General features: G+C 34.6%; 1 protein-coding gene across 2 annotated transcripts in view; it reads right to left on the reverse strand.

Annotated features, from left to right (window-relative positions):
* Positions 1-293: 293 nt before the first annotated feature.
* The window catches only part of LOC115454427 (UDP-glucosyltransferase 2), a 49,110-nt gene continuing 32,921 nt past the window's right edge, over positions 294-16,482 (reverse strand). Inside the window, exons 1-6 of one of the 2 annotated variants that reach the window (XM_037437506.1) lie at positions 14,859-14,900; positions 6,811-6,953; positions 3,378-3,561; positions 2,421-2,918; positions 1,734-1,962; positions 294-1,441 (exon numbers count right to left, since the gene is read on the reverse strand). In XM_037437506.1, the coding sequence (XP_037293403.1) occupies positions 861-1,441; positions 1,734-1,962; positions 2,421-2,918; positions 3,378-3,561; positions 6,811-6,953; positions 14,859-14,885 (1,662 nt within the window). In that variant the 5' untranslated portion in view covers positions 14,886-14,900 and the 3' untranslated portion in view covers positions 294-860. Of the gene's footprint in view, positions 1,442-1,733; positions 1,963-2,420; positions 2,919-3,377; positions 3,562-6,810; positions 6,954-14,858; positions 14,901-16,482 lie in introns of those variants that run through there. The other variant, XM_037437507.1, reaches the window with a different exon arrangement.

Raw genomic sequence — 16,482 nt, forward strand, 5'->3', positions numbered from 1 at the left:
CTACATTTATCGCTTGATGGTCAGTGATACGATCACTCATGAACATTGGAAACACCATCCAACACCTTGTATTACAAATTATTGTTTGGTATTCCACTGCGTTCGCCATCCTGAGAAATGTGATGTTAAGTCTTATTATGTCCAGTAGTTACAATGGCTACAAAGTCTTGGTGGTTGATAATTCAATATAAGTATTACAACTTATCTTCGGGTTATTTAGTCGATCGTCGACTTTGACAAAAAGGAAGTATATTTCGACATTATTATTATTATATTTAAATAAAACACCCAAACCAAGTATTTTGATTTATTTGGAATTCTCCCATTTCTTTTCATCTAAAATATTATACAAGAAGTTATTAACTAATTTTAAACTACTTAATATAAAACGTCTCAAAATACGATTTGTAAACTCAATATATTACTGTCAATGGTAACTTAAATGGTAACTTCTATACGGTGGAATGAAGAGAATACAGTATTTTAAGTAATAAATTTAAAACTCTTTGGAAAAAATCATGATAAACAATCTCTTTTATGCCGAAAAAATATTTTTTTCTCCTACTCTTGCTGAAATTATTTTACAATATTTAGGAAACTATAGATTAAACTAAACAGAAGACATAATTCCATTATTTTGCTATTGGCAAAATAATTACATTCTCATGCATACTGGAGATAAGCCGTTCATAATTGAGTAAAATACAGAAATTAAAAGTTCGATACGACAAACATGCCGACATAAAATAAATACTCGCTGTCTAAACTGTACATAAAAATAAATTTTTATTCAAAACAAACACAGTCTTTTGGAAGACAATTTAAATCCGATCACAATCTTATTTCCTAATTTTTGGCTTTTACAATTTCTTCTTCGTTTTCATCGTAGAACGATCTATTAATGACGTGGATTTTGTTAGAATATTTGAGTTGTTCAGTATTCTTTTCATCTGCCAATTTTGCATGAAATCTGCAATTCTTTTCAAACTATATCTTAATACCAATGAAATAAGAGCATACATTGTGATAAGAGTGATGAAGAAAACTAATGCTACATCAAGAAGATAATATTGGAAGAAGTTCAGATCTTTAGCAGGAGATTGTAGATGATACGCTCCCTTGTGTCTGATGACGTATTCCGTCCAATATACTGCTCTGTCTAATGGACTTTCTTTTTGGTCTCTCAACAAAACTTGACGATACTTCACTTCTGTTTTGTATTTAGAGTCATCGATCACTTCTTTGATAGCGTTGTAAAGTTGTTCTGACGTCAGATGCTGGAGTTCAAGTTTCTTAGCATAACCATCCACCTCGGCTTTGGCTGCGTTTGCGTCGTGGTCGCAGAAAACTGGTATGGTGACGATGGGAACTCCGTGGTAGACTGTCTCGAACATGCTGAGAAGGCCGCCGTGTGTGATGAAGGCCTTAATTTTCGGATGACCTGAAAAGCATATGAAGATATTGATTAAAGACATAGAAGATTTGTGTTGCGAAAAAAAATTCTTAAGAAACTTTATAATGTATTTGAACACTTTACAAGATTAAGCATTGCAATACGTTTTCATTCACTTAAAAATCGTTAAGTTGCTTGACAGCTTGACAGTAAAAAAGAAACTCTTTTGTAATTTCTACTGTTATTTGCATGAAAATTACTTGAAGGATTATAATAATATGTAAAATTTCAGCTCCTAAAATCATGAACGTGTCAATACAAGAGATATTCAATAACTTACCTAGTAAATCTTGTTGTGGAAGCCACTTGAGTAACCTTAGATTTGATGGTATATTAGTCATATTCTGCTCAGCATCATGCTTCCAAAGCACTCGCTGAGGGAGCCTGCCCAATGCATCCACTATCAACTTATGGGCCGCGAGGGTCATCTTAGCGGTCTTCACCGAAGATCCCATCGACACGTAGATAAAGCCAGCATCACCAGCGCCGGAGATCCATTCTTCTAATTCCTGAATAACAGTTACAAAAATTTTGGATTTTTTTTTTAATTTGTCATCATTGGAAATACCTATATTCTACTGTTTATTGTATACATCGATAATGATTTATAGCGGACAGATCTGATGGTAGTCCGATCAGCTAAAAATTAAAAAAAATGTGTAATTGTAAAATGTAGGTAGATATTGTTCCTTTCTTTGATTTTTGATCACGAAGACTGCAAAGTTTTCGAAATGTCGGAAGAAAATTATATAAAATCCGTGATAAAATTCGCAAAATAGTTTAATTTTAATGTCACCCATCGATTTAATTTAATTTTTGTCGCAATAGCAACTGAAGTTGAATACATATAACATGAAGCCGCACTCACTATTATTATCCATAAACAAGAATATTCAACTCATAAATCTGTACTACAAACACGTTGATCTATATTCAACAAAGAAAGAAAATTACAAAAAGCACTCACCGGATCCAATCTTTTCGGCTCGTTGCAATGTATACAGGCAATTTCGGCAACATTAGGCAGATAAGGCCTTGGATACGATACAGAGTAATGGCCATTCTGAAGGATAAAACTCACGTTCTTCGACATATCGTAAACATGAGGCATACGGTAACCGAAATTCCTTCGCAACACTCCTTGGAGAATGGTCATTGATACCGCATGGAGGGAAATAGCGCCTAGATTCCAGGCAGCGTTCAGGGCGCGGTCGATGAATCCCATGTTGTCGGTAAATGCCTTTCCAAAAAAGGGGGTGACAGAGAAAGGAGTAGGGCTGCCAGAGTTACTGAGCGGCATAGGATAGAAACCAACGGTGTTTAGATACATGAAAGGCACTTTCATCTTATAGACCAGTCCCATAGCACACTCAGGGTACGCGCCGTCAATCATTATGAGATCGAAGGATCTTCCTGATCGTAAGAAAGATCTTGTCTCGTAGTCGTTGAGGAAAGCGTCACATGCCTGTGGGTAAAATATAAAGTTAGTTTTATAAAGTATTATTGCGACATTAGACATAGTACAAAATATTCATTATGTATCAAATATATTCAAATCATCACATGTAAACATTTTTAAAGTAATACCCAAGCTAGTGCCATCCTAACGTAAAAGACATTTAAAGGCAATTTTAAATAATTGTATTTCTTTCTTTGTTTAATCTACAAACTGGTTATAAACACTTAAAATTCCTAAAATGTACTTATACAGATAATGTACCTTCAAAATTTTAGCAACCTTCTTGAAGTGAATACGACTTGCATAAAATAGAGATAACATAAATGAATAGGAGAAACTGAGAAAGTACCAAAGAACAAGTTGGTTGTCTGAGTTAAATTATATATTTTTTTTTTGTCATCTGATTTAAGTACCTAACAGAAAATTTCAGGTTTTGACCAAGTGCATCTAAAAGTCTGAAATTACCTCATATCCGTATCTAAGTATGTCAGTAACAGCAACCGGTTCCTCTCCGCGCATCCTGGCTCCCACCAAGTCGGAGGACATGAAGTTCCTTACATACGACACTAAGCCCTCTGGTGCTATCTCCTCCAACCCATCCAAGTGGAAGTCAGGCTGAAACCCACTGATGAATGTGATGTTGTGACCTCTGGAAATACATTCTATTTTATACATCACGTTTTTTTTTAATAATGTACAATTGCAAAAGGAGGAATAGATATTATTTCTGATGTAAGAAATAAGAATAATATTGATTAATTTTGAATCTTATTGTCATATATCTGGGTATAATAGGTAAAATATTTGAATAGCTAGGTACCTACATAAAAAATAACGGTATTATTATGATAAAATTAAATGCAATACGGACAATTCATGCGACTGTCGCTTTACTATGCTATGTGACGTTTTATATTAAAACAGACATCTAACAGTAAGTGGAATAAGGTATCGACTGACAAAAGAAGGCTACCCCGCGCTAGTCGTCACAATTATGTCGGCCTGTTTGGAAACGCGTAGATGTAAAGCTTTTCACCCATCAGGTAATTTATTGGTCGCCATCTTGCCCTAATTAATCATTTTTGACTGAATGAAGTGATTTTCTGTGCCACAGTACATCCCCAGTCCCCACTTAATGCAAAAAAATATTCTTTATTATAAGAGTCCATCATTGCAAAGAGGGACATACTTTTATGCTCTTTGTACGACTGGCTTTACTTCAATCATAATGCGTTTGTGAATTCTTTATTCCCGCCTGCATTAAATGGCTTGATGAAAGGAATATTAATAATTTATCATTTTAATTTAATTTGTATTACGTCCACCATTTGTACAAAAGATACTAGCGACCCGCCCCGACATCGCACGGGTAGCACTAATTATAATCTATTAACTTCTGGTGGTCCGATCGCTACCTTACTGGTGGTAGGTCTTTCATATGTGTGGGAGCGCCTGGGTAGGTACCCCCGCAATGTCTATTTCTGCCGCCTAGCAACAGTATTTAGTCACTGCTGTGTTCCAGTTTGAAGGATATTGTAGCCAATGTAATTATTGGATATAATTAGACTTAACATCTCATGTCTCATGATGGCGAGCGCAGTGGAATGTCAAACAATATTTTATAATTCAAGTTGTTAGATAGTATTTCTACTGTTTATGGGCGGTTGTATCGCTTACCATCAGGCGAACGGCAAGCTTGTCGTCATTCAAAGCAATAAAAAAAGCCCAAGATTACCCGTTGGGCCAACCTTAAGACTGCCTAAATAAATCATTAAAATCTTTCCAGACATTTTGAAGTCCATAGGAAACGTACGTACGTTTTTTATTATATATAGAGGACTTCATAACAAAGGGTCGTACAGACTAAAAAGCAGTTTCATAAAGGCGTCAAAAATGTGAATAAAACAAGTTTTGTTTCATCTTTGTCGGACTCTATACAGCATGTTAAAATATTATCGTCTGAAGAACTTGTTAAATTCCATTTATTAATATCATGTGCAAGCGTTATGAATTGCCAATTTCAATTTTAAAACAATTTTCTATCGAGTAAGAATTCAAACTTAAATTTTAATACTTAAAACTATAACCATAGAAAAATATTTACACACATCAATTTAAATTTCATAACATTTTGGTAGGTGCCTCGTATACAAAAAGCCGTCTGGGTAGGTACAACTGCAATGTCTATTTCTACCGCCAAACAACAGTTTACATGCACTATTAGTGTAGCGGTTTGAAGGACATTGTAGCCAGCATGTACGGGCATTATGAGGCTTAATATCTTAAGTTTCGATTGAAGATTAATAAACGCACTGCAGTACCACGAAGTACTTAATAATTCAATGTTCTATATGGTATTCTCTATATTTAATGGACGATTGTATCGCTTACACTCAAGCAAGCAGCACGTTCGTCTCTTCATTCCATCGCAATAAAAAACATCAATATGAGTAATGCTCGACGAATCGTAAACATATGACATAACAACATACAAGCATTAAGGAACGAAGGTAAAAAGGTAAAATGGCGGACGTTTCTTCCCATCCATTGTGCTTTAAAGACTTGATTGCAGTCTTTACGCAAAAACGGTTACTCTTCAAGTTCTACCCGCATTTTAGACTTTACTTTTATCGCAGTTTTGAAGTATTTCGCTTGAAGACGTTTATTCAAATGGGATGATTTAGTGTTTTCAGGTCCGTAAAATTCGAGAACTATTGTGAAGTTTTATTATACCAATATAAATGGTAAAGTTTGGATGGTTGTTTGGTACACAATCGCTCCGGAACGGTTAAACGGATCTGAATGTAGTTTGGCACAGAGATAGATTAAAGTCTGGAAATATAGAATAAATAAAGTAAACATGGAATGGGACTTTTATCCCGGAAAAACTTTTACACGCAGGCGAAGCCGCGAGGTAAATATTGTGCATCAATAAAATCAATCCTATTTAGTAGATACTTAGGGTTAATTGAGCACGTACTTGTATAGTCGACTTATTTTTAAGATTACCCTTTCAAGACCAGCTGAAGCGTACCCACTTGCAAATTTCTTTTAGTTTTAGCTACATTCAAAGCTACGACTATGTGATTAGGGACTTTCATTTTGGGATTTTCATAGGCTATCGCATTTTATTTAGCAAGGCTAGACCAACGCTCATTTTATCTCAAAAAGAGTGATGTTATAAGTTAAAGGTTGTATTTGTATACCAGTCTGTGGGATCGTATATCCCAAAAAAGTAGGCCGTTTTTTTGTTTGAAAGCTGATGTGATCGAGATGGTTTTTAGCTGTACTTTATAAGGATCTGTTCAGGCTTTTGAAGTTTATGAGTCCATTTCCTACATTTGTAAGTCCGATTGATTTGAAATGTGGTGTACTGTTACTTAAGTGATATTTCTAGGCTATGGTAACGTTAAGTATGCTGCATTCTACATTAAGTAATCTGTGGGATAACTAATTCTTCAGCATTTTACAGCAGATATATTTTAACTTTATTATAAATACTTAGTAATACTTTTACTCAAGCATCTTCGCTTCGGAGAACCGAACCCCGGACAGGAGAGATGAAAATACTTATTTAGCGATTCTCCAACACGACGATGTTTGGATCAAAATATTACTATATACTTAGAATAAAGTAAACGACTATTATTATACTTTTTAGAAGGTTTCGACCGGAGATTATTTTATTTATTTATGTCAATAGCAACACATACAACCATTACAGGGTACGCCCAATTCGAACTGTATAATCAAAATACAATTAAGTTCTTTATTAATGCCACAAATCTCCACCTGCCAACTTCATAGTAAAATTGTAATTGGGTAAATCTAATGTTATACGAATAAAGATTCTTTTAAGGTAAACTAAGGTTAAAAACAACCAAAAAGTAAATCTCACCTCCTTATTAGTCCTTTTGCGAGAGCCCAGAATGGTATTTTATGTGACTTGGTGCCGCCCATCGTGATCATTAGGATGTCGCTGCCGCATGCCGACGCAGCCAGGAGTATCGGCAAACATAGTATCGGCCACCGGGACCCCAGCTGTGGAAAAAATAACTTTATATTATAAACGTTATGGTACAAAATTGTACATTCAGGATTTAAAGCTTGGAATAAAAAGAAATAATGTTTATGAAAATTTATTGACATAAGTCGCTGATGAAAACAAGACTCTAAATATCGGGTTGACAGCTAATTTTGTGTTTGATACATGTAATTAATATTACCAAAAACACAGGGTAAATACCTACATTAAAACATAAGTGTATAATCTATAAAAAATACAGTACCTAGTATCAAATGATCGAGGTAGGAAATTATAATATTAAATTTTAAATAAAAAGTGACTGATAAAATAATATCAGCCCTGTACTATATACTGCACTACTGTTTAAGTCCTAGTCCACGCTGACCTAGTGGGTTGGCAGACTTCGCACACTTCAACCTCGTAATTTTTTTAAACTGTATAATCATTATAATGCGTCTAGAAGACGCTCATTGCAATAATGAATATAATCGACACATATCGCACATAAATCGATCGACATTGGCCCGCTAGCGCTCATATATATTACAGGTAGAGACTTCACACGCGACGCTTCAAAATAAATAACTAACGCGTGTTGCATATAAAGGAGTCCACGGCATCTTGAAGAATATATGAATGGTCTGTGTACTGTTGCAAGTGTTGAGACTATACCCAAGATACCGCATTTTAAATTAGCTTTTGCAAGTATTGGTATATGTGGAAAATAAGTATTTCGGGGTAGTATATTTCGTGGTTATGCGATGAATGATGAATCAATTATCCAGCACTATCTGTTTAGTAAATTATAAACGCTTTTGGTGGAAGGGTTATTTAAACGGTATAAGGCACATAGTGACGTCCACCCCGTTTCGTTTCGGGCGTGCGAGAGAGATAGCATTTAATATAAGAATATAATATTGCTGTCTAATTTTGCGTTCAATTTTTATCTCGCGCTTAGCCAATTTTTCACGTTGTCATGTTAGTATACAAACGATGTCAAATCGACAATCATTTCTCACGGTTATTATGTTTGAACATACTAATCAACGTATAGTGTGTATTGTAGAATCCCAAGTTCATTTCCACGCTTACTATGTATGCCATCTGAATTTACCATAGATATCAATAGCCATCGTGGTTTTTATTGTATGTCACGAAGGCTTACATTAGAATATCACAAAATGGATCTAAAGCGTGCCTTTAAAAGAGACAGAACTATTCGCCTTTTTTGCAGCTTTTACATACGGAAATAGTTATCTTACCATTATTAAACTCAATAACAATAATTTAGGATTTCTTATCCCTTAAAATCTGGAGGTCCGAAAAATAAATATGCGTATATGTCGTGTAACGACACAATTATGCAGGCCTGTTGAAACCGGATATATACAGGCTGATCCCAGAACGCGACACACTTCCGTGGGCCACTACTACGGATTTTAACACCTTGTGTACGGTGGTCGCTATCCGAGCAGATAAAATATATCCTACCACCAGCTAAGGTGTTGTTGCTTGCGCAATGCTCAATGATACCTTTGCTTGACCACCATCATTATGCTCAAGCACGTTTCGGCAATAGGTTACGATGTCTGCAGCCTTATGGATCGTCTTATAGAGCTGACATTCTATGATGGGGCAAACTAGAAATCCGTGGTATATATCGCACTCTCCGGATTAACGCATGCGCAGAATAATACACAGGTATCTATCAGTGGTGAAGGGGCCATATAACCCTATCCCTGCCTACTTTCCTTTACGTAGAATCTATTTATGGTTAGAAGGATTTGCAGACAGCATTAATACATATGAGTAACTATATATTGTATCGCGTTCCCTTTTGGAAAATGTTAACTTTCGCCACTAGTACCTTTCCGAGTAGAACTATCGTTTACGAGATACCTTTAACAATTATTATTGTCACGGTTGTTCTGTTGTACTCCACATGAATTTATTGTGATTATTTCGTCTAGTATTGCATAGTAGCGTTTGTATCGCTGTAATTATAATATTTTATTAGCTTCAAGTAGTTTGATGAATTAAATTAATGTTTCTATTAATTGTAATTTCTATAATTATTGTAGTTTTATTTTTAACTTAATAATATGAGCCCTCTATTATATACTGTCCCCTGCTGAGCACGGGCCTCCTCTACTACTGAGAGGGATTAAGCCTTAGTCCACCACGCGGGCCTAGTGCGGATTGGTAGACTTCACACACACTCAAAATTCCTATAGAAAATTTCTCAGGTATGGAGGTTCCTCACGATGTTTTCCTTCACCATTAACGCAAACGATAATTCAAAAAGAATACACACATAATTTTAGAAAAGTCAGAGGTGTGTGCCCTTAGGATTCGAACCTGCGGACATTAGTCTCGGCAGTCCGTTCCACACCCAACTAGGCTGTCGCCGCTTATTCTTAACTTATGCTACTAAAATTCATGTTTGTGTTTGCAATGTTGATATGCTGAAAAATAAATACCTACCAACTATGACCTTGTATAACAATAACTGGCGAAAAGACTATACGATTCATATTACAAGTTACGTCAATATTCGTGCACGTAGAGATTGCAATAACGGTGTGAGTTCTTTTATATTTTTCCTTTACTTTGTTACGCACGGATAATCGGGACAAAATTATTAAACTAATGAAGCGAGCTTACTTCGTAATAACTTGAGCCTTTACGGTAAGGGTAGGTAGGGATGTAACTAATGTGGAGTTTTCTGATTTTGTGTGATAGTGGATTATCTATAACACATATAATGTGCTTAAATTCTAATGTCGAACTATGTATTACATATAGGTTTGGAAAAATAACAAATTTTGTTTAGCTCCGAAATTTAAGTCGGGACTTCATCGAAATGCATCAGAATGTACATATGTCTCTGACTATCTCTGTCAGTTTTATCATCGAAGTGAAATTTCATATTAATCCCTACTTTTCTCGCGCAAATAAAGCATGAAACGATTCTCTCAATTATAACTAGCTAAACAATCTGTCAACACAAATTGAGTGAATAATTGAGATAATTGAATGCCTATGGGACATGATTGAATATTATTAACCAAAACCAAATTGCAGGCCACTGACACCCTCCTAAATATCACCTACATAAACAGAGCTCTGATTCTCTTTGCCACTTGTTATTTAAATAGTTCATAACACACCTCGCGTTTAGACAAATGAAATTACCTTACAGAATACCAATCCACACCAATTTCACGAAGACAACGTTAAACAACCGTGTTACGGGTTTACTTTGTAGAGAATAAAGCTTCACGTATGTACATAATATTTATTAGGTTCTATATACGTACATTTATTTAAAAGCATTATAATGTTATAATAAATGAGAGGCTCGTTACGTTCGTGCACACAAACTGCGCAAGTAGTTTTGTAAGGCATTGTATTAGTATATAAGAACATAAAATTGTATTTACTTATTAAATGTATACAAAGTCTTTTTTTAAATAACCTAGTTAAAACCATAAATTGCAACATAAATCTTAACACATGACTATAGCTTTATGAATAAATACTAAAGCTTCAAGTTTCTTCTCCGCTGAAGTGAGGATGGCATTATGCAGAGCGTAGATGTCAGAGAGTTATACATCCGTGCAAAATTACAAGAGATAATCCTTTATGCAAGAAAGCACAATTGTGCACAGAGCGGTCGCCATCATAATAAAAGTCGGATTTACACAAAGATTCGCACTGCAAATAATAAAAAAGAAAATTCTCTTTGAGTAGCTGATTGATGCTGCGTAGTATATATTTTGGACTCTTGATATCATAAAAGAAGTACAAAGTACTTACTGCTGCAAAAATGAGAATCTTTGTGTAAATCGGTTTTATTTTGTAAAAAAACTTGTAAATCATGCTTAACAAAGGTCTATAATGGAGACGTTTGACAAAAGCGCTTTGTAAGAAATAGACAGATGCATATTACACCCTCAGTAAATAAACAAGATGCATAATTAAATATTTTTCTGGTGGCAGGATATATTTTATATCCGCCTACTATAAAATAGGGGATAGCGAGTAACGTACAAGGTATTAAAACCCGTCGTAGTAACCCAGGTAAATGTGTCGCGTCCCGGGATCAGCTTGTGTATATCCGGTTTCAGCAGGCCGGCATAATAGTGTCGACTGCCGAGGAGTAATCGTCTCTCGTCAGTCGGCATTCTACTGGACCCCACTCCACTTAACATCATGTGCAGTTGGGTGACTGTGCACTGTGCAGTGTGCACGTATAAAAAAAATGGTAGATGCGCGGCTTCTTATTGCTTAGAGTGCGACGAAATAATGGCATGCGTGGCAAGTTATTGCTTATAAGACACTACTATAACTGACAATGGATGAATTTCATAGCGTCTGCGCAGTGATTAAAATTATATACGCTCAGCAAACTATTGCAAGTTAAAACGAAGTTTAACCAATGTTACACTCCAAATTGCGATCGCGACGAAATCTTGTTTTATAATCCTTACATAAGAACTTAAATTTCGCTTACTCATCCTATCTTGTACATCTCTTCGCTCTGTACCCACGATCCTTATGCACTCGAGTGCAAAACATTGCGAGAACCTAACGAGTGAAAGTTGTGATATAAATATATTTTTGGAGCTGAGATCTTTATCGCCCACGTTGTTAGGTCCAGTTTCCTTGGCGAGACAGTTATATTACCGAATATATTTGCGTTTAAAAATAGAATTATGTTTGAACAAATTATTAGATAATCTAATCTCTCTAGTTCTTTGAAAATATTCGTCCTCTGAGTAAAGTTGGAAAATAAAAACACCTACAATAAAAATAGTCCAATTATATTTATATAATAGTTGTATGTTAATTTTACACTCTATATAATTTTACTGCTATAGTTTTAACGCCAGTAATAAGTTTCTAAATAATTGGGGTAAATTAAACTTAATGAGCACCAAATAAATGTACAGAAGCACTTTAATTAAAAATTTCGGACATACCAAGAAGACTTTCTTAACTAAATTATCCAAATATTTTTCTGTTCTTAACTATTCCCATCGGTATATGACTCATTTTCTTACATATTCATTGTATGAAAGTATCAAGAAACATGATTTAAGCTTTTGAACAGTTAATATTATTTAAAAAAGTATAAATATACTAGTCACTAATAACAACGTAGTTATATCGAAAATGAAACCTTAAATTTACTAAAAGAAACTGCGATTTAATTAATTGAAATCAAGTGTTACGAATTAGCTAGAACAATACGTAACTAGAAATATTAATAAACATTATAAATGTCATGTTAAAATCACAATTGTATCGGCATTGTTATAATTATTACCTACTAACTTCCGCCCGCAGCTTCGCCTGCGTGGATTTCGGACTTCAAAAATGGAGGAGGTACTCAATTTGTCGGGATGTTTTTTTAATGTATGGTGGTATGCAAGTAGTCCGATTGTCCGGTCAGGGTCTGATGATGGGATCCTAATGAAATCGAAGGAAGCATATAGCATGATTCAGTATTCACGCGTGATGGCTTATTATTAGCGTATTTCATGTATAACTTTGGTGTTTCTATACCGATTTCTATGATTCTTTTTTATGGAATATTTAATAATGTTAACTTTTTAATTAGGGATGACTGAGAGTGTTATAAACGTAAGAGTAGACAAATATAATGAGAAAGCTTCGAACTGCTAAGCTATCGGGAGTTACACGTGTTATTGTGAGTCAACCATAAAAGATAGACATATGCTGTCGTGGGATATTTTTTATATAATTTTAAGGAGAACATTTCCGTCATACATTATTTCTGTGTAGCTTTAACCATTAAGGTTGGACACGCGACGGAAACTTAAAAAATGGAGTAACTTCTCCCGTTTTCCCAACATTTCCCTTCACTGCTCTGCTCCTATTAATTGTAGCGTGATGAAAAGTATACTATAACCAGCTCAGGAGTATGAAAAATAATTGTACCAAGTTTCGTTAAAATCCGCCGAGTAGTTTTTGTTTCTATAACGGTTATACAGACAGACAGACAGACAAACAAAAATTTTACTAATTGCATTTTTGGCATCAGTATCGATCCCTAATCACCCCCTGATAGTTATTTTGGAAATATATTTCATGTACAGAATTGACCTCTCTACAGATTTATTATAAGTATAGATAGATTTGCATTCTTTATTTCGATGGAAATAATGGCATCTGCTTTGATACGCAAACGCTCAAATTTTGATAATTGTATTAAAGATATAAAATAGAAATGAAAGTTTGTTGGATACCTATTAATTACCTAGGGTTTTATTAATATAAATATGTTGAGACGGACATCATAATCATCAACGGATTTAAGCCATCTTTACATAGCATGTGGGCTTTGCGAGCAACAAAACAAAATATTCACTGAATATACAATTTAATTACAATCATCACGCTACTAGTACTAAACAATATCAAAGGATTCAGAACCGCCATACATCATATTCTTAAAATATGCATTTCAAAATACAAGTAATAACTTCATTATCGTTCCAATTCTAGTTTATTGGTCTCTGGTTCCAATACTCTCGCCATATTGTTTTACTAAGGTATTCCATATTCAAACTTCTATTAAAAGCAAACAACAATATACTTACAGAGGTTTAAATTCAATACATGAATACTCCTTGCACATTATAATATAAACTGCTCTCAATGAAAAAATGCGAATTATTTGATAACTTTATCAGGTGTTCAAAATGATCGTGTCTAGACCCGCTTGGGGCATAGGAAAATAAACCATATCTTGTACTATGAAGGTAGTAATTAGTCCGATCTTCGACAAATATGATATTTTCAATAAGTAATTGACCTAATTAGTGTTTTCAAACTCTCCAAATTTTACGATAACAAGAAAGGTGTAAAATAAAGTTTGGTTTATAACATGGTTTAAAGAAAATATTAGAATCTAGTCATATAGTGTTCCAATTAATATCTTACTATATGTGGAAGTTAATTGAAATGTTTGGATATTTAAATGTTTGTTAGAAGTAAACGCAGAAACAAGTGACTGGATTTAGATGAATTTTGGCTCACGGTTAGGTTATGTCCGGATTACAAAATAGGCTACTTATCGAGGTAATTTGCTCCCATGGAAAATAATGTTTTTTTTTATATATGTTTTTTTTTCGATTTTAAATAGATGGCGCTGACATCGAACAGTGTTTTAGGCGTTTTTGAAGCAGGAAAGGCTTGCCACACAGACGAAGCCGCAAACAACACCAATATTTAATTAGAAAATTAGCGATTACGATTATTGGACATAACAAAATATTTTCTTTCCAATGTCGAACATCTACGAAACGTCATTGTAACATAGTATTAGTTTAACGCAAGAATGTGCTTAGATACACAAATTCACACATTGTGAATCCACGCAAGTGTGAAATGGTCTTGAATTTATATTACGTAAGTTTTCTCTAACATCGACGTAACTAAAATTTTTCTACGCAAGCTTGGTCAGCGTGATTCACTAAAAACTGAGTAAATAGAATAGTGTATGTTACGCAATGTGTAGTAATAAGAAAAGTAAGATAAGTATTCCAAGATAAATTTTAATTTGAGAAAGCTTTGATATACTTTTGTGTTTGTACTACATTTTTGTCGCGGCTTCCTTCGCGCACTGATTCATTAGTTTTATAAATAATTCCTTAAATCTCTTAAGAATAATGTTAGTTTCAAAATCACATGAATAGAAATACACTTTATCCCTTTAAAATATGAGTGATTATAGCATAGTAATAAATATATGTAAAGACTATTCAGCTCGATTGAATTATTAATAAAATATGCAATAAAAGTAAAATATAGTATAACTATTAAGCATAATGCGAACGTTAGTAACTAATTTGGCACTTATTAGTATAGTGTAATGAATATTTACTCACACGCTCAATGGCTGAGGGTAATGACATTTTTGCAAACACTCACAGTAAATCTCACGCAAAATCACATTTTCATATTACGTAACTCATTACCGTATGTATATTAAGTATACTAATAGAAGTTGTAACATCGCCTGCTGTAGTGCGGCTTTACTAGAATATTTGGTGTATACTTGATTAGATTGTCTGTATGTGTGTGTGTGTGTGTGTGTAAGTGATTGTGTGATCTTTATATATTTAATTTACATTATGATTGTTCTATTCTGCGACTTTTTTTTTAAACGAACTCGACAAAGTTACTACACTGCACCTGATAGTAAATGTAGTGAAGGATGTCAACTGACGAGAGATGATTACCGCTCGGCAATCGACACAATTATGCCGGCCTGTTGGAACTAGATATACACAGGCTGATGAACGCTATACACTAACTTAGGCCACTATGGCGGATTTTAATACCTTGTGTACAGTGATCGCTATCCGGGCGGATATAAATATATCCTACCACTAACAATTATAGATAATATTAAATCGTTTATTGAAATCGCAGAGGATTTATGGCCGATTATTATTATAAATAAACAATCAAAACAACTCATGTGTAAGCATATCAATAAACTTTATTCTGGTTGATCCATTTTCGCTATATATCCGACGGAAATGGTTAAGTCGTACAAGAAAATCAGTTATAAACCACTAACAAGAACCTATGGGCGCCGGGAGGGTGTGCAAGTAGGTGCACGCGCACCCCTCTGCCCAGAAATCAATCACTAAAAATATAAGTCATTGAATAAATCTGGAACAATGAAACCGATCATAAGGTTTTTTTATGATAAAGCGTTTTCAAAAACACGCGCGATTTGAATTTAGAAAAAAAAAATTATAGTATAATGTGGAAGTACAGATGCATCTCCCTAAAAGTAATCTAGGCGGCGCCCATGCACTAACGCCATAGTAAAAGAGAAACCCTAGAATGCATCCAAGTACAATCATGTTCGTTCCTTATTTACTTCGTGTGTCTACAACAATTATTCAGTAAATTGGGTATATGATTATTTGCTCGCAATTAACTCCGCGAATACACAAATTAAACATGTACTCAGTAAACAAGATGTTCGTGAGAACATTATACATTATAATATTTAATTTACTTGGAAATTGTAGATGTTATGCCCAAAAACTTAATAAACCAATTGCTGTGAATTAAATTACGAGTATATTTTTCGATTTATACACACCATCACGCATTTTATCCATGAAGGGGTATGCAGAGGCGCAACCAGGGCACCCACTTTTCGCCGAGTGTGTTCCGTACCAAGATGTGATAGGGGGCGAGCCTATCACCATATCGAGCACAAATTCCAGACTCCGGGCTAATATTGAGCAGAAAAACCCAATTATCACTTTGCCTGACCCGGGATTCGAACCCAGGACCTCAGAGCGCTGCCGTACCGTATTTTTCGATTTATGATTAGACGTAAACATCTAAAGAGCTCAAGCAGTGTTATACGTTTTATATTCAGTTACACATTCGCTGCCCAAACATTTACAATTCAAAAGAAGTACATAAAAATAAAACATCCATCCTCAAAGAACACGTTTCATACGTTTAAAATGATATATTTTT

This window comes from Manduca sexta, chromosome 11, assembly GCF_014839805.1.
Source record: "Manduca sexta isolate Smith_Timp_Sample1 chromosome 11, JHU_Msex_v1.0, whole genome shotgun sequence".
Taxonomy (NCBI): Eukaryota; Metazoa; Arthropoda; class Insecta; order Lepidoptera; family Sphingidae; genus Manduca; species Manduca sexta.